Consider the following 22,454-nt stretch of genomic DNA (forward strand, 5'->3'; position numbering starts at 1 on the left):
GTCTTGGCTATTGTAAATAATGCTGCAGTGAACATAGGGGTGCATATATTCTTTCTGATTGGTGTTTCAGGATTCATAGGATATATTACCAAAAGTGGGTTCGCTAGGTCAAACAGCAGTTCTATTTTTAATTTTTTGAGAAAACGCCATACTGTATTCCACAATGGTTGCCTCAGTCTGCATTCCCACCAACAGTGCACGAGGGTTCTCTTTTCTCTGCGGCCTAGCCAGCATTTGTTGTGTGTCGCAAACTATCGGACTTATTAGTTTAATTGCTGTGCTGCTTCTCTGGGTAGCACTTCCCTGTGTGGAGAACCTTCCTCTCAAGATTAGAAGCATGGATGTATGCTTGAAACTTAAGTGTGGTTCATTTCTTCTTACCTCTGCTCCAAAGGGACAGTATGATTTGGTCAAATGCCTGGCTCCCATCCGAGACCCCAAGACTGAGCAGGATGGGCACGACATTGAGAACGAGTGCCTGGGCATGGCCGTGCTGGCCATCTCACACTACGCCATGATCAAGAAGATGCAGTTGCCAGAACTCCCCAAGGACATCAGGTAATCTTTCTCCTGGCAAAGAATGGATTGTGGGGATGGTGTTATTTTTATATGTTCTTAAGCATCTCAGTTTAACCTCTGCCAACTTCTGGCTGATCCGTAAAGTACAAATGTTTTTAGAATATCTATAAAAGGTAGCACAATTATGATTGTGTCCTGATTTTAAATGTTGGCTGATGACCTCAGAAATGTGTACGAGGGTGAATGTCCTGGGCCAAAAATGCCAATCAAATTAGTGGCCCACATACCCTCCCCTTCCCTCTCTGCCCATGGTGGGCATTGCCATCTATGATTGCACTTTCTCCTTTTGTGCTGGACCCATCTTAAAATCCTTCTCAATATAGCTCTCCAGGTAGCCACTACCATCCCTAACCTGAACTAGAGTTCACTAGAGAGCTGTTTATTCTGATATGAAGGATGGTCAGCTGTATTTTAAGGAAATTGTATGTCAGTTGCGATCAAGTCTTTGTGAAGTAATATTCAGTCTGTGTAATTTTAATTTCCACATATCTACGAAATATAATCTTTTTTCCAATGAGCTATTGTGATGTCATAAGTGAATACAGTCTCATTTTGAAGAGGAAATGATATGTAGCTGCCCCGTTTGTGATAGGTGGCATGCATTTTCTCAAAAGGTTATTTTTTGCATCTCTTTGTATCTCCTCTGTCCTTGACGGAGTCTGGAGCAGATCATGACTGCTCCTCAGTAATACAGGCACTGATGAGATACATGCTCTGTTCCTACTATTTTTTTCTGTGGATTTTGCTCTGGGCACCTCCTCTTTATTTTTTCAGGAGGCTGGCAACTCTCCTTTAATCTTCCCCTCCATTACGTTACCCTTAAAAAGTTATGGTATTTGTTGGGGATAAACTCCCAGCTGCACAATTTCCACTATTTTGAAGCCATTCACACAGCAGGGGTTACCCTATGCCAGGTACTGCCTCAGGCCCAGAGTGACAAGCACACCAGGCTTCCCACCTGCTTGGCCCCCAGTGGACTTGTTCTTTCTTTCATGGGTATTCTTATTCTCTATAAAGCTGGCTCCTGGTCTAGCAGTTTGAGATTCTGTTAGTCATAGATTCTTTCTCCTTGACCCCCTGCTGAATGATAATCTTTCAGCTTACTTGTGGGGACATTTTCACATGGCATACACTTTTGTATTTAATTAGCTTATCTGTATATGTAAAAGGCTAAGTGTCTGTCAGACCAGTAGCTATGACTCACACTGACCACCAGGGGGCAGACGCTCAATCCAGGAGCTGCCATGACACGCACTGGCCCTTTAAAAATAAATGGCACCATGGACCTGGCACTGACAAACCAACACTCGGCTTCCCCCAAGTGAGACCAGGCCCTGCCACCACTCCAGAGCGACACCCCGCCAAATCACAGCCAACGCTGCCGAGACCCTATCGTGCAAAGTGCAACCCACAGCCCAGCCCAGCCCAGAAATGGTGGCTGTGGGCGCCGGGTAATGATGTCACGTAGCAACGCCAGGCTTGCTCTCCCTAGTGACTAGCCTCTTTGGAGTTTCTTCAGCCCAGGGCAGTGGTCGGCAAACTGCAGCTCGCGAGCCACATGTGGCTCTTTGGCCCCTGGAGTGTGGCTCTTCCACAAAATACCACGTGCAGGTGCGATTGAAACTTTGTGGCCCATGCACAGAAGTCGGTATTTTGTGGAAGAGCCACACTCAAGGGGCCAAAGAGCTGCATGTGACTCGTGAGCCGCAGTTTGCCTACCACTGGCCTAGGGACTCGACTTGCTTTATAGCCAGGTGCAGACATTTTACACTTTAACCGAATGTTTGTGAAGCATTTTCCTGTGCCTCATTTCATTCGATCCTTGCAGAAGTCCTGGAGTAGGTAGATAGGAGACTCGAAAGAATCCTATTTTCTTTTCATTAGCAAGACATGAATAGCGATATTAAAATATTTCTTCTAGCCCTGGCTGGTTTGGCTCAGTGGATAGAGCATTGGCCTGTGGACTGAAGGGTCCCAGGTTCGATTTCAGCCAGGGGCACATGCCTGGGTTGCAGGCTCGATCCCTAGTAGGGGGTGTGCAGGAGGCAGCCGATCAATGATTCTCTCTCATCATTGGTGTTTCTCTCTCTCCCTCTCCCTTCCTCTCTGAAATCAATAAAGAAATATGTATTTAAAATTTTTTTTCTTCTAATTAATTGCCTTTTAATGTGCATGAATCCATGCACTGGGATACTAGTATATATATATTTTTTCATTTCTAATAAAAAACAATATGTGGTCTTCATAGGAAAATTATAAAACAGACATGCAAGTAAAACATAGAAAGCACCAATTATCACTCTTGACACCTTTCAGACCACTTTCAAACCAATGCTGTATCTTAGTATGTTTATGTGAGTACCAGTATGCACAGGACAATGGCACTAGCAAGCAAGAGCATAGCTAAGTCAGTTTGATGGTACTCACAGGAATTCCCATCGCAATAAAATCTGTGGAATATGTACTTTTCTATTCTCTCTCAGTCCCTTTTGACCTGTCTACCTCCTAATGATTATCCTCCTCGGTGCTCACTCCATCTAATGATATGGGAGTAGATCCTTCTTTCTCATCTGACAACACGTGGAAGGAAGATTTATAGACTTAGGTTTGTTTGTAAACTATTCTCTGCTAACCTCTTTGTGAAAAAAAAAGATGATTTTTCTACTTTCTTTTAGCTACAAGCGATATATTCCAGAAACATTGAATAAGTCCATCAGACAGAGGAACCTTCTTACCAGGATGCGGATAAATAATGTCTTCAAGGATTTCCTAAAGGAATTTAACAACAAGACCATTTGTGACAGCAGCGTGTCCACGCATGACCTGAAGGTGAAATACCTGGCGACCTTGGAAACTTTGACAAAACATTACGGTGCTGAAATATTTGAGACTTCCATGTTACTGATTTCATCGGAAAATGAGATGAATTGGTTTAAACCGAATGACAGTGGAAATGTTCTCTACTATGAAGTGATGGTGACTGGAAATCTTGGAATCCAATGGAGGCAGAAACCAAATGTAAGTGGTGATAGGTGGCTGACCAAAACAGAGCATCCAGATGTAAATCCCATTGGAGTTATCTGTTTGCATGCCCATCACCCCTGTCAGCTGAGTTTGTTTAGGCAGGAGACCCATGTCATTCATCCTTTTTTTTCCTTTTTAAGAATTTTTAATTGATTTTTAAAGAGAGAGGAAAGGGGGAGAGAATGAGAAACATTGATGTGAGAGTGATATATCGATTGGCTGCCTTCTGCACGGCCCTTACTGGGTATGGAGCCACAACCCTGGCCTGTGATCTGACCAGGAATCAATCTGGCGACCTCTTAAGGTGAATTGAAGTCACCTGTATCAGCTACATGCTTACCATTAAAGTATATGTACCTGGTAGGGTTGTTGTGAGAACTAAATGTCATTTAGCACAGAGCCTGGCATTTAATAAATGTTCAGTTAATTATTATAGTTGCTACCATCATTATTATAAATAATATTAAAGGTGGGATTTATTTTCTCTAGTTTTATTGTCTTGCTTAATTAACAATCCTAACACTGAGTGCTTTCTGTGTAGTAGGTACTGTGTTAACAGGAACTTATCTGATTCTCAAAGAACCTTGTGAAGATGTAGGATCTCTGCTTTATGGTTAGGGAAATGGAGGCACAAAGAGATGAACTAACTAGTGAAGTAACTGGCAAAGGCAGGATCTTAACCCAGATCTCTAGCCTTCAAGACTCATGCTGCACAAAATATTTAAACTTGTGCAGACGTGTATTACCCCCTAGATTATTCAGACATTTATACCTTCTTTTGAAAATTTTCACTTGAATATTGTAAAGCTGAGACAGTGATAGATTTGAGAGCGAGAACACACATGCTCTGTCCATAGTTGGAAAAAGCATGCTCTCTGCATTTGTTGAACATACGATTGCAGGACTAAGGGGACCTGATTGTAGATGTGTGTCTAGTGCACAGTTATTTGCCTTTCTGAGTTTACTTGTACATCATAGATTATGTAAGGAGTTAAGTAATTGTGCTCATTAAGGTCTCCTCTAGATGTAAAAGTCCAATATTCCCTGATAGGACCCAAAACTGCGATCTTAAGCCCATGGTGCCCTCTCCCAATTCTTCTGAAATCCAGGCATGCTGGCTTCTTCTCCCTGGACATAGGCTCTGCACTGGTTTCCTAGAAGCAGTGACCTTCTTCCAATAGAAAATGAGAAAACCCACTCAACTCTGTCACTTTTATGCACACTGTCAGGTGGTTCCTGTTGAAAAGGAAAAAAATAAATTGAAACGGAAAAAACTGGAAAATAAACACAAGAAGGACGAGGAGAAAAACAAAATCCGAGAAGAGTGGAACAATTTTTCGTACTTCCCTGAAATCACTCACATTGTAATAAAGGAGTCTGTGGTCAGCATTAACAAGCAGGACAACAAAAAGATGGTAAGTTTGCACCTGAAGCTATTCAGTCTGGGTCTGGTGGCGAGAGGGCGGCTTTGTTGAGGACAGTTATGCAGCACATGCTTTTCAGAGTTCTTGTCCCAAAGGGAAAACCTGATGACTGTCTTATTTAATCCAAAAAGTCCCTAATGCTGACACTGATATAATGTCAGTTGTTACACCTGTACATTCCAGTGCCTTTGTTTGGTCTTGTATATGCATATCTGTTGCAGCATTCACTGCCCTCTCAAAGATATTTCAGCAGCAGTATTTATTTTACCAAATTAGTGGATTAGAAGAGAAAGATGTGTGAAAGTCAGGGCTTCTCCCACCCTCACCCCAGGGCTCCTGCTCAGCCTCTGCAGAGTTAGAGGGCTGGTGGGAAGCCCCACTTTGCACTTTAGCAGATGTAGGGCTGGTGGCTGTGGTCTCCGTGGCCATCCTCATCATAGTGGCAGGCACACCCAAGTGACTGTCGGACAGAGGAAGCGGTGCTCAGTCTCACTTCCTCTCTCCTGGTATCACTTGAGGACATGCTCTAGACAGGCAGGCCAGTTTGGCAGGGGAAGTGGGAACCCTACCAAAATATACATGTTTGTGTCAGGGATGTCACCACTGACAACATGTGGAGAGAACATGCTGGGGAGGCAGGGTGCGCTCACAAATGAAGGTAGTCAACACCAGAGAAATACCATGTTTTGCCTAAAATTTGGCAAATACTCAGTGGTGGGAAAGAATCTGGCGATATGGTTTAGGACAGATGGTCACCCTTTTACATGTAGAGCAACTTTATTTTTATTTATTTTAATCCTCACCTGAGGATATATTTTTATTGATTTTTTTTTTTTTTTTTTTTTTTTTGCGATCAAAAGAAACATCAATGTGAGAGAAAAACATCAATCAGTTGCCTCCCATATGATCCATGACCAGGGATAGAACCCTCAACCTAGGTATATACCTTGACCAAGAATCTAACCCAAAACGTTTTGGTGTATGGGATGACTTTCCAACTGACTGAGCCACCCAGCCAGGGGTATAACTTGTCTTTTTGATATACCTTTTGGAAAGCAGTTGGCTACATGTATTGAAACTCTTGAAAATATTGATGCTCTGGCTGGTGTGCTCAATGGTTAGAGCTTTAGCCCACATACCGAAGGGACGTGGGTTTGAGTCCTGATCGAGGGCGTGTATCGGGGTGGCAGGTTTGATCCCCGGCTCTGGTCATGGTGTGCGGGAGGCAGCCAGTCATTGTCTCTCACATGGATATCGCTCTCTCTCTCCTCCCCCTCCCTCTCTTTCCTCCCATCCTCCCTCCCTTCCACTTGTTCTAAAAATCAGTGGAAAAAATATCCTCAGGGGAGGATTAACCAAAAAAAGAAAATATTTATATGCCCCTTTATGCAGGTGCCTAGGAATCTGTCTGCAGAAACAGTGAGATGCAGGCACTGATCCGTGAGTGAGATGTTTATCCCAAGAGCATTTACAGCAACAAAATACTGAAAATAATCTAAATATATAATCATAAAAGAATGAGAAAATAAATCATAATTCACCTAAGTAATACGATATTATATAAATTGCTGGATTTTTTAATACTTTGGAAAAATAACTTTCTAAATGGAAAAGAGCAGAATATAAAGCAATCAATAGAATGGTACCAGTTTTTTTCAAAAAACGTTGAAAAGGTATGTATATACTTATACGTGATCTTAGAAAAATAATCAAATATTAACACTGATTATTTATAGTGGGATTCTGAGTGACTTTAATTTTCTTATTCCCACCCTTTTTAAAACAATAAACATTAATTTCATCAGGAAGCCATAGTAAAAAATGAAGTACAGTAGAAGTGTCCAGATAGATGTTAGTGGGCAGATGGAAAACGCAAGGAGAAAATAAAAATAAGTGTTATTTATCCAGCACATCATAGCTATTGGTGTGTGTTGTATGCTGTGTCTCCATTGTCTTGGGTAGTCCTCACAAGAACCTTAGATGCAGGAATTTTGGCTCCATCTCCAGTGGGAGTCTGAGACTTGTGGAGAGGTGTGGAAATGTGTGCAGGACACAGGGTGAGAGAGTGGCAGCTCCGCCTGGGCTGCTTGGTTTCCAAGGCATTCTCTTGCCCAGAGACTACTGTGAGGAGCGGGGAGGTTGGCACATCGGTGGTCTGGCTCTTCAGTGTGGCCAGACCCTGCCGAAGCATGGCAGAGGAGCAGCAGCCAGCTGGTACAGTTTTCGTGAGCCTGCCCTGTCCTGGCTGACAGTCAAGCCTGGCACCCAGTGATACAGCTGTCATTTAAGTTAGAGCTCACTCTGACCACCTGAGCCGGAGACTGGGCCACACTAGTGCTGTGTAGGGAGCAGGAGGAAGTGAGGAAGAAATAAATACTTGATCTTCCCATTACTTTATTTCTTGTACAAACACTAGCTCTTACTACATGCCAGGCACCTCCTATTCTAAACACTTTACAAATGTCAACTCTTTCAATTTTCATATTGACCCTATAAGGTGGGTATATTATTATCCCCATTTTACAGAGGAGAAAACTGAGGCACAAAAAAAGTTAAGTAGCTTACCATGGTCACACAGCGACTAGACTAAACCATTTGAAATTGCCAATATTTGACAGTCTTTGACCTATAAAAATGATTACATGTGCTTAGACATAATAGCAAGTGGAAATACTGTGATTTGAATCCAGATGAGCTTGCTCCAAAACCTGTGGGGAACACTGTGCAGTGCTTTCTCTTCTTTATTTCACTCCTCCGTCCCTTCACAGCCAAGGGGTTTTCAAGCTGTTCTTTCAGAAAAGCATGATGCTAGCATGTTATAAAGTCATATCTTGATTCGTCTCTTCTCTCTGCATATCCTAGACGTCTCCCATTTACATTCAGACTTCCCCTCTTAGGGAATGTAAGTGCTTCCGTGGTCTCTCTCATATGTCTGGATGAAAGGTTACCCAAACCAGACCACCCTGAATTTGCTCCTTGGGGATCTGCAGGTGGATGCCAGGTTACACCTGAAAGAAAGCACATGTAGCACAGTCTCCTTCCTGAATTTCCATCCCTATGGTGACCCTGCATTCTCTTGGCCTCCTTGGCTCACACCCCAGAGCACCCTCCCCTGGCATTACAGCTCACTGTGACTAGGACCCCTTCCCTCCATCCTGTTTTGTTGCTTTTATCCACCACCTTCCCCTTCACTGGTCTGTTTTTCTCTGTCACCAGCCTCTCCTTTTTTCAGTTCTGTGGAAAGTGATCTGGCATGAGGTCAACCATCTGTGCTCTTTCTTTTCTGTAAAACAGGTGTAGTGCCTACTGAGTCAGTCATTGCTTAGTGCCAAGACGAGCACTTACACGCACTGTGCTCTCCCGTCTCCATTCTTATGCCTCTGCCACCTTGATTCTGGCTTGCTTTCTACCTGTAACCAGGCGGCAGCTTCTTCACAGGTCTGCCTTCCACAGCTTCCCTCCCTCCCTTCCTCACACACACACACTGTACCTCATCTGATAGTTTTTAGATAATAGCTGAGAAAGTGGCAAATGGTCAAAATCCTATAGAAATGTCCTATTCTAGTGTGCCACCTGGGGTCATGCATTCTCCATTATGTTTTAAATATCTTCTCCCTGTGTACCTCCCTGTAGAGTTAGCTGCTTAAGATGGTAGGCAGATAATATAACATGGGCATTTCTTCTCTCTCTTTACAGGAACTGAAGCTCTCTTCCCACGAGGAGGCCTTGTCCTTTGTGTCCCTGGTAGACGGCTACTTTCGGCTCACAGCAGACGCCCATCATTACCTCTGCACCGATGTGGCTCCTCCATTGATTGTCCACAACATACAGAATGGCTGTCACGGCCCAATCTGGTTGGTTTTCTCACCTTTACAGTTGCCTCTGGTGTGAAAAGAACCCACATTTTAGTGATGGGGAGTGTGGCCTCCTCAGACACAGGTGTCATCAGCTGCTTAGGTTGGGGCCAGTTGAGCATATTGTTTAGTGCTGACCTGGTGCTCCTTGTCCATCTCTGTTGTCTGTTGGTCAGGCCTTCCTGTCCTCTCTCATCTTGGTCCTTGCAGCAACGCCTCACCTCTATCCCTCACTGGGGTCTCCTCGTAGTTTAACCCCTCACTTCTTCCCAGCTGACCAAGAAGTCTGCACTTCCTGATCCCTTGCAGTGCCAAATAGTGTGGATGATTTAAGAAAGAAGGAACAGGTCTCAACATCAGACAGAGTAGTAAGTGATGGAATCACGAGTCAGCTTGTTGGAAAGGGTCCGATAAATGACAGGGCGACCGTGCCTGAGAGCTGGGAGGGGCCTTGCTGGACTCCCGTCCCTCCTGCATCTCAGAACTAGTGGCCTGTGTCCAGATAGCTGTGATGGGGCACTTAGTCCTGCACAGGCAGTCAGTAGGTTCCAGCCCTAACAAATGCAGACACGCATGCCTTCTGGTCTGGAATTGAATTTGCCTCCGTCACTACCTTCTGCCTGCTCATTGGAGTTCTGCCATTGGAAGCAGCAGGGATTCAGTTTACTTCCTCTCACACATGACTGCCCTTCAGGCAGAGGAAACCAGCTGCTGTGTTTCTTCTCAGTCTCTCTTTCCAGATAAATATATTTGGGGAAGTGTCTCTTTAGCTGCCTTCTGTGCGACATGGTTCCCACCTTCTTCCCTGTCCTAGTTACCTGTGGACAGGTAGTTTGTTAGTGGGCGAACCCTGGCCTAGAGAAGCTCACAGGGAAATAGACACACATTGGATTGCAAGGGGCCGAGCATTATAGTGAAGCACGTCCTTCAAATATCCCAACCAGTTAGACTCAGGGCCCTGGCACTTGCTTTTCCCTTGGCCTGGAATGCCCTTCCTCCAGAATCTATATCGTACCACTTCCTTCAGGTGTTCCTCAAATACAGCTTATCAGTGGAGTCTTCCCTGATCACTCTTCCCTGTTCTGTGAGATAAGAATCCCTCTTCCCCCTCTGCACCCCGCACTTCCTGTCCACTTCACTCTGCTTTATTTTTCTTCAGAGGCATTTCCTCTTGACATACCATGTTTATTTCCGTGTCCGTTCATTTCCTGTCGCCCACTTTCGCAATTTCGAATATGAGCTACACAAAGGCAGGGCACTGTCTACTCTGCTCATTGCTTTTTCTCAGTCCCCATAGCAGGGCCTGGCACATCGTGGGCCTTTAGTAAGTGCTTATTGACTGAATGAATGTTAGATATCCTGGGGAGTAGGGGACCTGAAACTTGTGCCTAAAAGGCCTTCTCAGAGTAGGCAGCATTCCAATCAGATTAAAATCTGAAGAATTAACAATGGTTTGCCAGGTCTTAAAGAGGAGAGGGGGCCTCTCATGTGAGGGATCAGGTGTGAAGGTGTCAGACCAGGGAGCAGTTGGTCTCTGCCTTTCTCACACGTGCTGACCGTATCAGCCCTCTTTTATCAGTACTTAGCAAGTACCATGTACTAGGTATAGTAACCTCATATGTGTATTTATTTAGCAGTTCTTCACTGCTCTCTGAGTGCCCGGGCTGATCAGTCCTGGGAATACAAAGGAGTTCAAGACAGACATGTTCCCCCTAACATTTTTTTAAATCTTCACTGATTTCTTTATTCAATTATTCACTCACTTATTGAGCAGCTACTATGAGCCCAGGGGTGCTTTAGTCATTGGGGTACAGCAATGAACAGAATAACCCTGAAATTGCGCCTTCCTGAGCTCCTATTCTAGTGTGCTGCCTGGGGACGGTGGGGAGGAACCCTCTACCACTGCATTGGGGCAGCTCCCATCACCAGCTTGGGGTGCTCTTCAGGCTAGCGCTGGAGACAGCATGTATGGGGCAATGGGGAAGAACAGGCTCAGGGCCTTGGGCAGCATGCCGAGTCCCCTCTGGACGGTGGAGACTCAGATGATCTGTTTCAGGGCTCCTCAGCCTCTCTGCTTGACTCACGTGTCAACCTGAGTGGACTTGAGGACAGGTAACGTGATGAAGCTGTAAGACTTGAGGCAGCGCAGGGAAGGGTTCAGAGTGCTCCTGTTCGGTGAGCTCTTTCTCCCTTTGTCTCCCCCCCTCCAGCACAGAGTATGCCATCAATAAACTGCGGCAAGAAGGAAGCGAGGAGGGCATGTATGTGCTGCGATGGAGCTGCACGGACTTTGACAACATCCTCATGACCGTCACCTGCTTTGAAAAGCCTGAGGTCAGTCGAGACACTGGCTTGGGTCAAGCCTTCTGGCCCCAGGGGACACAGCCTGGTCTGGGAGCTGCTGTGGAGAGGACTGCTCTTGGGGTGGTGGTGGGGGTAGGAAAGTTTGGGTCTCTGAGAAAACCCCTGGCAGTTCTCCAAAAGGAGACTGCTCCCCAGCAGCCAGGCCCCATGACCTTCCCTCTTCTCTCTTCCCTCAAGGGACCCATGGCAGGGTCCACTGTGGCTCTGGAAAGTGGAACATGACCAGAAAATCAGTTCACACCAGCATTCGCCAAGTTTAGTGTAATTGCGTAGAGTGGTTTATTTTATACTCAGTGCCCAGGTCAGCACAGGCCCAGAGCTGTGTGCGTTTGTGGCATTCACTGGTCCGGTCAGTGCCAAGAAGGGCACCTGGGCGCTTGGCCTGACACCGTTCCTGCAGATGGTAGCTGCAGACGTTTGAACAGACAGGCTCCTAGCCCGTGTTTTGACAAGTGGAGATTTGTTGACTTGAAAATGCAGAATTGTTGAGTTGATCCCACTAGACCACAGATGTCTTTGTTACTCATTTAATTGTTTTAAAAGACAATGCATTTTACAGAATTAGTCCAAGTAAATACACGAGTGTTGATTGGGTTTAACATGAACTAGGAGCACTGGGGTGGGGCCTGTGGGATGGAAGCAGCACGTCAGCATATTGAAGACCTCAGACACAGAGGAAAAGTCCCGAGGACCCCGGGGACGACACGGGCGTGGGAGGAGGAACTGGCAGCAGGTACCCGGTGCTGCCAGGTGTCCTGGCCTTGCCTCTGGGGGCCGCTGCCTGCCGGGGGAGTTTCTGTTCAGCAGGGCCTCATGCTGAGTCAGGCGCAGTAGCTGAGAACTTGTCTGGCTTGTTGTCTTGGCAGGAGGCCTGTCTTCTGTAGTCATTAGTCTTCGGAGGAAGTTTAATATTTTAACCTGGCTGGGTGCATGAGACAGCACAACCTCCTTCTAAGTAGCATCAACCTGTACCAAGAATGCAGTGATTCAGTGACATGGCACACGTCACGCCACCTTGCCTCGGGGAAACAGGGATCGCAGATATGAGTGCTGTTTGTTTTAGCTCACTGGACACTGTGCTGAGCACCTTACCTTGGCGTTCTCCTGTAAGCCTCACCTAGCCCTGTGAGGGGGGTGGTGGTAATCCCATCGTAGAGGCTGAGGCATCGAGATTTTAAGTATTTTGTCCTAACTCACAGCATAAGTAGAATTTCCTGTCTTTCATTCTTAACCACTGAAATAGTTCCCTTTGAACCAACAATGCCCGTGAAGGGAGACTTGTGCTTCTACTTCCTCCGTGACACGTGGAACCCTGAAACTGGACCAGACAGCTGACTGCCTCCTCCCCGGGTGCTTCTCCTCAGATGGACATGTAGCCTGGAAGGCCTTAGTTTGAGGGAGTTCCTGGATAGATTTGATACAGCAGTTACTGTCTCATGCATAATAATATTGGTTAACCTTCATGAAGTGCTTACTACGTTTTCTATATGCGCCACGTCATATAATCGTAGCAGCCGTTCTGAAAGTTCTGAGAGGTTGGGTTCCCATGCATGTCGTCCTGCAGGTGCGGAAGAAGGGCCAGGGCCGCTGTCGGGGGATCGCTGCTGTTAATACTGCCCCCCAAGTGTCAGCTCCCCTATCAGTGCCTTCTCCTCAACCCCCTTTTATCACTTACACATGTGTTGTTTTGCTTCCTTGTTTATAAATTAATTTTTAATTTTAAATAATTTGAGATACAGAAGTGTGACAGAGGTAACACTGAGCTCCTGTACACCCTTCACCAGCTTCCTCCTTCCTTCCCCATGGTACATATGCCCAACTCTTAAAACATCGTTTCTGCTCATTTTCCTGAATGGCAGGTGCTGGGTGGCCAGAAACAGTTCAAGAACTTTCAGATCGAGGTGCAGAAGGGTCGCTACAGTCTGCACGGCTCGGACCGCGGCTTCCCCAGCCTGGGGGAGCTCATGAGCCACCTCAAGAAGCAGATCCTGCGCACGGACAACATCAGCTTCGTGTTGAAGCGCTGCTGCCAGCCCAAGCCCCGAGGTCGGTCCCCGCGCCCCTGCCCTGCCCTGCCCTTCACTGACGCTCCCAGACCCAGACCCACCAGAAGGCTGCTCTTTGAAGAGGGCCCCTCCCCACAGTTTCTAAATGTTTTACTTTGCATTTTCTTACATGTCTATCCCCAACTCAAATCCATTTCCTCAAGTGGAGCATTTTCTATAGAAAAAACACACTTTTCTCCACATCCCTAAGCTGCAGAAAGAGGCCTCTTAGGATTCACAAGCAGAAACTTCTTTCTTCATTAAGATAAAATGTCTTGAGATGTCCTTGTCAGTGGTTCATCTTAGAAATGAACTCAACACACCTTCTGTGGGCCAAGAATTGTTAGGTGCAAAGACTCAGAAATGTCTCACACCTGGTCCCTCCTCTCCAAGGGTTTCCTGTCTAATACAGAATATGTTGCGGGGAAATGAGGCCACTGCAGGATAGAGCATGTGTTTTAATTAACGCACACCTGTATCAGTCCCTGGGCTTATAAAGAAGTGATGGTCAAAGCCCTTGAGTCACAGGAAATGGAGGGCTGCACGGAGGAAGTGGATCTTGAGCCGCATGTTGGCCGATGAGCAGGAGCTTGCCAGTTGGGGAAGGGCCTTTCCAGCAGAGCATGTGCAGGGCAGAGCGGCAGGCAAAGCCGGCTGCGGAGGGGAGCTGGAGGCTGATGCGCTTGGTGGAGTTAGAAGAAGGGAAGGGAGATAGGAGGGAGACACTTAGGATTGTGGGTGGCCTCGAGTGCCACACAAGGAGCTGGGACTTTATCCTACAGGGAGTGGGAGCCATGGGAAGATCAAGGAGTAAGATGGACAGGAGGGGTGAGGAACTTGGCTGCTCTTTTGTAGGCTCTGGGAACCTGTCACGATTCACTGCAGGTGGAATCATTACCTTTTCTAATGTGAGAACTGAACGGACACTTAGGGGTCCCACTCAAGTGCCCCATTGTATGTATGAGAAAACAGACTTGGAGAAGTGTTGAAAGTCAAGGTCAAGGAAGGGTTTGAATGGCAGGTCCACCTGGATGCCAGATCCCTTGACTATTGTTTTTTTGTTGTTGTTCCCCCACCATGTGTCAGATCTTTCCCTTCATAGGGGACATACCTCAAAGAAAGGGGAGCGCAGTTGTTTCTGAGGCCACAATAAGAGTGATCGAGGTGCTCGGAGGTGTCTGCCAGAGACACCCCCTGTTCTTGTAAGGAAGGGCAGCGAAGCGACCAGGACGGAGGGCCTGGGTTCTTGGTGTGAATCACTTCTTGGTTTCCCAGCAAGGGACTGTCACTGAATTTGGTGGAAGAGGAAGGACTTGTTTTCTGATTGATCAGACAGGGTTCCTGCCAGCCTCACGGAATAATGGAGCCTTTGTTTTTGTGCTCAAAGCAAAGGTAAAAACTCACCTGCCACTTGGCCGTGAGACCTCAGAGGGAGTTAAAACCTTAAAGCCCAACCACCCTCTTTACTCACATAATCTCTCCTTCCAGATATTAGAAGCAGTTTTTATTTCCCAGGAGTTAGTGGTCTCTGGGTGAGGTTGAGGACATGGAGAAGAGCAGCCCCAGGAAGAGACAGGTGGTGGCAGGGGAGAGGCTGGGACATGGCTCTTTGCAGGCACCAGCTGGGGAAGTCTCTGCTGTAGATGCCACCCCTCCTAGCCCAGACATGGGAACAGCAGCTGTGGAGGGAGAAGCACAGGAATGGAACAGAACCCGTGTGTCCGGGGTTTCTGTTGAGGCTCCAGGAACACTGCATTGAATATGTTTAGTGTCAGTCTGTCTGTCCCACTCGGTGTGAACTCGTAAGCCAGGATCTGGGTCTCACTGACCACTCTGTGACTCCTGGGAAGCTCAGCACCCAGCATAGGATCGTCATTCACTAACGCCTGTCAGGTGATCATTACAGCCCAGCCGGTGTGGCTCAGTGATCGAGCATCGACCCACGCACCAAGAGGTCACCGGTTCGATTCCCGGTCCGGGGGCGTGCAGGAGGCAGCTGATGGATAGATCGATGTTTCTATCTCTCCCCTCCTCTTTCTTCCCCTCTCTCTAAAATAAAAACATTTTTTTTTAAAAGTGATAATTACAGCGGTAGCTACCATATTGGTGGGTACTTACTAGTCCCAAGCAGTATAAATGTATATTTGCATTTTTTCCATCTACATCATAGTTCTTTGTAGCTTTTATAAAGATGAGGAAATTGAGGCTCGGAGTTGTTCAGTGACTTGCTGAAGGGCACACAGCTAGTAGTATCAGTAATACTTACAACAATAGTAGCAGTGATGATGGTTACAGCTTCCATCATGTGAGCAATGCTTGCAGTTTGCCAGGCAGTGTTTGAGGGTCTTTCATGTTTTAAGTCATTTAATTTTCAGAACAACTCAGAATATGTTGTTATCCTGATCATACTTGTCCAAGATCACTTAGGTAGAGGAAGAGTGGGGGTTTGGAGTCCAACTTCTAACTCCAGCTTCAGTGATCTTTCCCCTTGTTGCACTATCTTTGCAAAGGTGCAGCCATCAGCCCAAGACACTGGGGCAAGCGGCAGTTCTCTGACGGGGTGGGGGTAGGGCGGGGGGAGGCGGGGGGAGGGACTAGCGTTGGGGAGAGTAAGAGTAAGCCCTGTGTGTGAGGCTTCCTCATGCAGGCCCTCAGGGCCCTCTGTCTCCCTCTGTCCCCTACAAATTAGAGAAGTGGTGAAGTCATGAACATTGAAGAGAATGTCATTTTGAGTACCTCAGTGTCTCTGCCCTTCTAACCGCAAGGCTCTGATGGCCAGACCCCCATTTGGGTTTCTCACTTGAAAACACAATGGAGAAACTCCCTGTGGAATAAATTAAAAGCCGGCAGCCACTCAGAGTGGCCTGTGTGTTGTCCAGCACCACTGATCCTCGTCCTCATCTGTGGAGTCCAGCGTGGTGCTGATTTCTGCACCCTTCAGCTCTGACACTGAGGACTCCTGTTGCCAAGGCTCGATGACCCCCTGGTGCCGCCAGGACGGACGATGTGGCTAACATGTAAAACTGCTCACAGTCCCATTGGCTACCAGTGATGGAGCATTCCCTCCCCATCAGGCACTGAAGTAAGCCCTGCATGTGCAGTGTCTCCCTCCTCTCAGCAGGGGCACAGCTTTCTGTTTTCTAATGAGAACAGAGCCGCATGGAGGTTAAATGGCTTCCCCTGCTCACAGGCTGACCCGAGTGCCATGTTCCCCGAAGCAGCTGTACAAGTCATCAGCCCCAAATGGCTCGTTCCTGTCCTCTAATTTCCCTGACAGCGCTGCCCCCACCCTTCCCTGGGGCGCCATTCAGGTGGCCCTTCCCAGATGTCTTCTCCATCATGGCATCCAGAGTTGCCTGTTCGAATCAGATTTAACCAGGTACCAGCATGGAACAGAATAACAGAATGGAGGAGTAGACTCAGAATGATAACAAGGGGACCTGTATCTGAACCCAGTTTCTGGCACTCGGATTTGTACACCCCACTAGGGCCAGGGGTGCTGTCGGAAGAAGGTGAGAGCCTGGAGCCATCCGCAACTTCACGGTGAATCCCAGGTCTGGGGCTTACCGGTAGCTTCCCATGGCTCTGTGGTGGGAAGGTGACTTGGTGGATCATACATTCCCAGTTAGTCACCCGTGCTGACCCTGGCCTGGCCGATTTGATAATGTGTTCAGTTTGCTGTTTGAATCCGTGGGATTTTGGGGAAAATCTGCACAGTCAGCAGGTACTTAGTAAGTGCCACCTGGTGTCAGGCACTGTGGGAGTCTGGAGGAGCCCGGGCACAACCTTCTGCCTGGGTCACCTGTCCTGTTCTGCATGAAACCGGTGTTTTTACCTTCCTGCCTTCCCCCTCCCTCCTTAGGCCCACCATACTGCTGCCCCTTCCTCAGCTCACATCCTTCAGCGCACACCAGTTATTCATTCACACATTTAACAAATACTTGCGGAGTGCCTACTCCGTGCCAGACTGTGGAGGTAGAGCAGGAGATGCTGGGGAACCTTCTGACCTCCTCCTGGGACAGGTCCTGCTGTGTCAGCCCACAGCACTCTGGCCTGTCCTCCGAGCAGTTGCACAAGTTGTAGCTTCCTTTTGGTTGGTTAAGTGTTTGATTGGGTTTGGCTCTGATTAGCCTGTGAGCTCCTGGAGGGCAGGAATGAAGTACTTAATAAATATTTGTTGCATGACTGAACCAACAAATGCACAAGTATGTGATCGGCAAGCCCCTGGCTTGCAGACACTGGCTGATGGGAATCTCGGGCCTTTGTTACTTGACTCAGACTTCTCCTCTCTCTTCCACAGAAATCTCCAATCTGCTGGTGGCTACGAAGAAAGCCCAGGAGTGGCAGCCCGTCTACCCCATGAGTCAGCTGAGTTTCGATCGGATCCTCAAGAAAGACATCATGCAAGTGAGTCACTGCTGCTTCTCCTGAGTCCCACTTTGGTCCCGCCTCCCTCCAGCAGAGCAGCGGGGGATTTGTGTGTGTGTGTGTGGGGGGGGGCGGGGGGGGGGACGGGGGGGGGATGGGGGCGGGTATTGGGGTTTAGGCACATCCTAGAGCAGCGGTTCTCACCCTGTGGGTCGCGACCCCTTTGGGGGTTGAACGACCCTTTCACAGGGGTCGCCTAAGACCATTGGAAGACACATATATAACTACATATTGTTTTTGTGATTAATCACTATGCTTTAATTATGTTCAATTTGTAACAATGAAAATACATCCTGCGAATCAGATATTTACATTACGATTCATAACAGTAGCAAAATTACAGTTATGAAGGAGCAACGAAAATAATTTTATGGTTGGGGGTCACCACAACATGCGGAGCTGTATTAAAGGGCCGCGGCATTAGGAAGGTTGGGAACCACTGCTCTAGACACAGCTCTGACACCGCCAGAGGGGACAGAGAGCAATGAGGACCGGCCTTCAGAAAATAAAGTAATGGAGTGAGGCAGCTCTGTCTGTAGGCTTCCACTACCTCAAAGCCCTATCCAGCAATTTGGGAATTAACTTAGCAAACCAACCCCATGCCCGCCACCTCCACCAGCCTCCTTAAAGGCGGTGAGTCCATCACGCGCTCGCCAACTCCTCCAAAGTGCCGCAGCCTCTCCCAGGTGACAAATGGCCCTTTGCAGATTCCTTCTCGGCAAGGCTGCTGGGTGCTGTCTCCTTAGCCTCCCCCGCTGTGTGGCTCTGTGTGAGAGGGGTGTGGAACAGAGAGTGAGATAACCTGGGCCTCACCCCTAGCCACGGCTCAGGGCAGCTATGAGGGAACAGCCTGCCTAAGGCTGCAGCCTGGGCTAAGGACCCGCCAAGGCTGGGACTCCGCTCCGGGATCTGTTTCTCCAGACAGTTCTCCTTCAGGCCTCAGTTTTGCATCTCCTATTGCCTCACTGTGTCTGTGTTCCCTCAGCTTTGCTCCTTCTGGAAGCATCATCAGAAAAGTCCACACTAAATCTCAGAAGTTCTGCCATAGCATGTCCTGGGGCATAAGGTTCCTGGACAACCCCACTCAGCCCCACTGATCCCCTTCCTTCACGGAGAACATGCCTCTGGGGAGCATCAGCAAGGCCGCAAGACGGCAGGGAGGCTGCTGGTTCATCTGCTTTAACTCGGAAAGGAGTCTCCTTGTTCCTTTTCTAGAGGTTAAAATCACCAGGGCAGCGGTGCCCCAGCCTCCTTTCTGTCTAGATCAGTGGTTCCCAACCTTCCTAACGCCGTGACCCTTTAATACAGTTCCTCATGTTGTGTTGACCCCCAACCATAAAATTATTTTCGTTGCTACTTCATAACTGTAATTTTGCTACTGTTATGAATCGTAATAAATATCTGATACGCAGGGTGTATTTTCATTGTTACAAATTGAACATAATTAAAGCATAGTGATTAATCACAAAAACAATATGTAGTTATATGTGTGTTTTCCGATGGTCTTAGGCGACCCCTGTGAAAGGGTCGTTCAACCCCCAAAGGGGTCGCGACCCACAGGTTGAGAACGCTGCTCTAGAATGTGATGTGTACGCGGGGCCAGCCTTCTTTCCTTCCTCAGGAGCTGCTGGGTCACCGCCATCCTCAGCATTCATTCAGCCAACAGGCTGGAGCACTGCCGTGTGCCAGGTGCACTCGCCACCCTCGGCGGGCTCACAGCTGGGGGAGGAGGCAGACCTTGTCTGCCTTAAGTAGATATTTGTGTTATCAAGAGACAAATCCTAAGTATAGCAGGATGGACAGCAGGATGTGGGGCTCGCGGCGACCGTCATCCCACCTAACCTGGGGAGGACAAAGATGGCTTCCTGGGGAAGTGGCATCAGAGCAGAGCCCCCGAGGGTGAAGAGCACGCGCCAGCAGAAGCAGAGGGATCAGCATGGAGGAGGCTGACGTGGACACGCAGGGCCGCTGAGGGCTCCTGTGGGACCCGGACAGCGTGGTGCCGTGACTTGGCCACTGGAATCAGTAACCTTTCTGGGGAAGAGTAATTATTCTGAAAGCATATGGCTTTTCCGGGATGTTCTGGGAACACACTTCCCATAACCTTGATGAATCGCTTCATGACAGGTGCAGCTCTAATGAGTACTCGCAGGCCCTTGCCAGGATCCGGGAGACGGGGCAGATGTATCACCATCTGCAGTGACAGATGACAAGTGGTGGTGTTTGTGCAAATTAATATACCCGATTAACAATGGTGTACATTCCTCTGGGGAACGGGAATCAGCGCACAAGGCAGCTACCATCCATTTCAGCATTTAAAGAGGGTCCCAAAATAATAGAACTTCGGTTTACAGGTTTTGTGGGGTTAATATCAATGACCATGCCTGTGATTTATGAGTCATGTGCTGATTCCAAATATTAAGAATGTTTACATCAGGATTATTCAAGCTTAAACTCGGAGGGTCCTTAGACACAGATCATTGTGTGCTAAGGACTTTGTGCAGATGGTCTCCTTTAGTCCTCAGGCCATTCCTTGGGTGGGATCATCCATTCTCACCCGTGAGGAAATTGAGGGCCTGTGCCCTCCAGCCTGTGCCTCTGTCCACATCACCTTCCCTGTGGGATTGCTAGGGCAAATGCGTGTGTGAATTGCATCACTAATTCTAAAGCAGGAGTCCTCAAACTACGGCCCGCAGGCCACATGCAAATACAAATATTGTATTTGTTCCCGTTTTGGTTTTTTACTTCAAAATAAGATATGTGCAGTGTGCATAGGAATTTGTTCATAGTTTTTTTTTAAACTATAGTCCGGCCCTCCAACGGTCTGAGGGACAGTGAACTGGCCCCCTGTTTAAAACGTTTGAGGACCCCTGTTCTAAAGCATCGACAGATGCACTGGATGTATGGATAGAGGATGAACAGTTCATGTGTGAGAAACATTGAGTGCCTGGTTGGGGCAATCAAACAAAATAAACCAGCCCAACAGATTGGCTTGTACCCATCCTGTGCCAGCATCTGTACCAGGAGCCTTTGTACCTATTTGTGCATCTGACTCTGAGGCAGGTCCCATTATTACCCCTGGTTACAGAGTGGGCAGACATTGAGCATGGTAAGGGAAGGTCCCCAAGTTAGAGGGCCAGCAAGCAGTAGAGCCAGGACTAGGAAGCCCCTGTGTGTGTGACTCAGCCTGTGAGCGGAGTCCCCAAAGGGGTCCTCTCTCCATCTGCTCTGGAGGCCGAGGGCGGAGCTGATGTCGGGCTGTTGCAGCACTGCTGGAAGTTTTGTGATAGTCATTCAGGGTTATGTTTTGGCCACAGGCTGTTCCTAGAAGTGGAAGGAAGGAAGGGAGTGTTTGGGAATAGGAGGGCTGTCTCCTGGGGCCCAGGAAGTGCCACACTGTTTGGCAAGTAGCTTTTTGTTTCCTCTGGAGGCCTGACCAGGACAAGGTACTGGAGAGGCTTTGAACCATTGGGGTGCTTTTGCCTGTGCCCCACCCCCTTCTGGTGTGTGTTCCCATTAAGGCCTCAGTCCCAGACTCCAGCAGTTACCCAACCTCTTGCTTCCTCCTCCAGGGAGAGCACCTTGGGAGAGGCACGCGGACACACATCTACTCTGGGACCCTGGTGGATTACAAGGATGACGAAGGAACTTCTGAAGAGAAGAAAATAAAAGTGATCCTCAAAGTCTTGGACCCCAGCCACAGGGACATTTCTCTGGCAAGTGTCCTCCTAACCCACCTCCCGTTTCTGGAACCTGTGGAGCACAGTCAGCTGGGAAGAACCTTTGCCCTTATTTTGGCCTTACTTATGGTTTTCAAACATGTCTTTTATGTAATCCCTTTTTTCACATGTAATCTTAGATAAGGGAGGGAGGATTGGAGATGAAGTAGATTGAGCAGCAATTCCCGCCGGCCGATCCCTCCCCTCTCCTCCTATTTTCTACCTGGAGGTTCTTGTGGCCCCAGGACTCCAGCTGATTGGTCTCAGAGTCCCTCGTGTAGTCAGGCTGTCACTCCACAGTCTGGAAAAGGAAAGCCCAGGGGAGTGGAAACGTACCCTGGGTCCCACGGGCTGTTAGAGAGATGGGGCCTGTTTGCGCCCTAGTGCCCCTTTTATTCCAATACAGTGCTGCACATTGTCATTTCCCAGCGTTTAAAGGGAGCGAAAGTGGTAGGTGTGAGTATGCAATGGGGACATTGACAGCTAGCCTATCTCACCAGCCTGGCTCCATATCTTACTAGGTTTTTCTAAATAAATGCCACCCCCCAGCCAGACTGAGCTCAAGGGGAAGGCCTGGCACCGCCCCTGGGAAGCCAAGGCCGGGAGCAGTCTTCAGGACCTGGGGGATGAGTCCTGAGCTTTCTGGGATCCATCGGCTTTTTCTCTCAGCACAGCCCGTGTGGGGTCAGGTCAGACCGGGGTGGCTTACCCTTGACCTTCCTTCTCCCACAGGCCTTCTTCGAGGCAGCCAGCATGATGAGACAGGTCTCCCACAAACACATCGTGTACCTCTATGGTGTCTGTGTCCGAGACGTGGAGAGTAAGTGTATTCTCCTTGGGAGAGGCGGATGGCCCTGGCTGGGGAGGCATGGGTGCTGTGAAGACACCTGGGGGTGGGGGAGCTGATACCCTCTTCTTATTGTCCTCGCTTCTTGCCTTTCGTTTTGCAATCGAGGGATTTGAGGTACTGAGCAGGTCACGTGTTTAGGTTAATAGTGACCCTGAAACTAAATCCCA

The 22,454-nt window shown here is 48.1% G+C and overlaps 1 protein-coding gene across 1 annotated transcript in view; it reads left to right on the forward strand.

Annotated features, from left to right (window-relative positions):
- JAK1 (Janus kinase 1) overlaps window positions 1-22,454 on the forward strand; it is a 138,300-nt gene that overhangs the window by 101,490 nt on the left and 14,356 nt on the right. Inside the window, exons 6-14 of the mRNA XM_081087065.1 lie at window positions 395-558; window positions 3,255-3,597; window positions 4,833-5,018; window positions 8,724-8,881; window positions 11,092-11,215; window positions 13,105-13,291; window positions 17,591-17,697; window positions 21,291-21,434; window positions 22,170-22,257. Of these exons, the coding sequence (XP_080943191.1) occupies window positions 395-558; window positions 3,255-3,597; window positions 4,833-5,018; window positions 8,724-8,881; window positions 11,092-11,215; window positions 13,105-13,291; window positions 17,591-17,697; window positions 21,291-21,434; window positions 22,170-22,257 (1,501 nt within the window). The remainder of the gene's footprint in view (window positions 1-394; window positions 559-3,254; window positions 3,598-4,832; window positions 5,019-8,723; window positions 8,882-11,091; window positions 11,216-13,104; window positions 13,292-17,590; window positions 17,698-21,290; window positions 21,435-22,169; window positions 22,258-22,454) is intronic.

This window comes from Myotis nattereri (genome assembly GCF_964212035.1).
Source record: "Myotis nattereri genome assembly, chromosome: 3".
Classification (NCBI taxonomy): domain Eukaryota; kingdom Metazoa; phylum Chordata; class Mammalia; order Chiroptera; family Vespertilionidae; genus Myotis; species Myotis nattereri.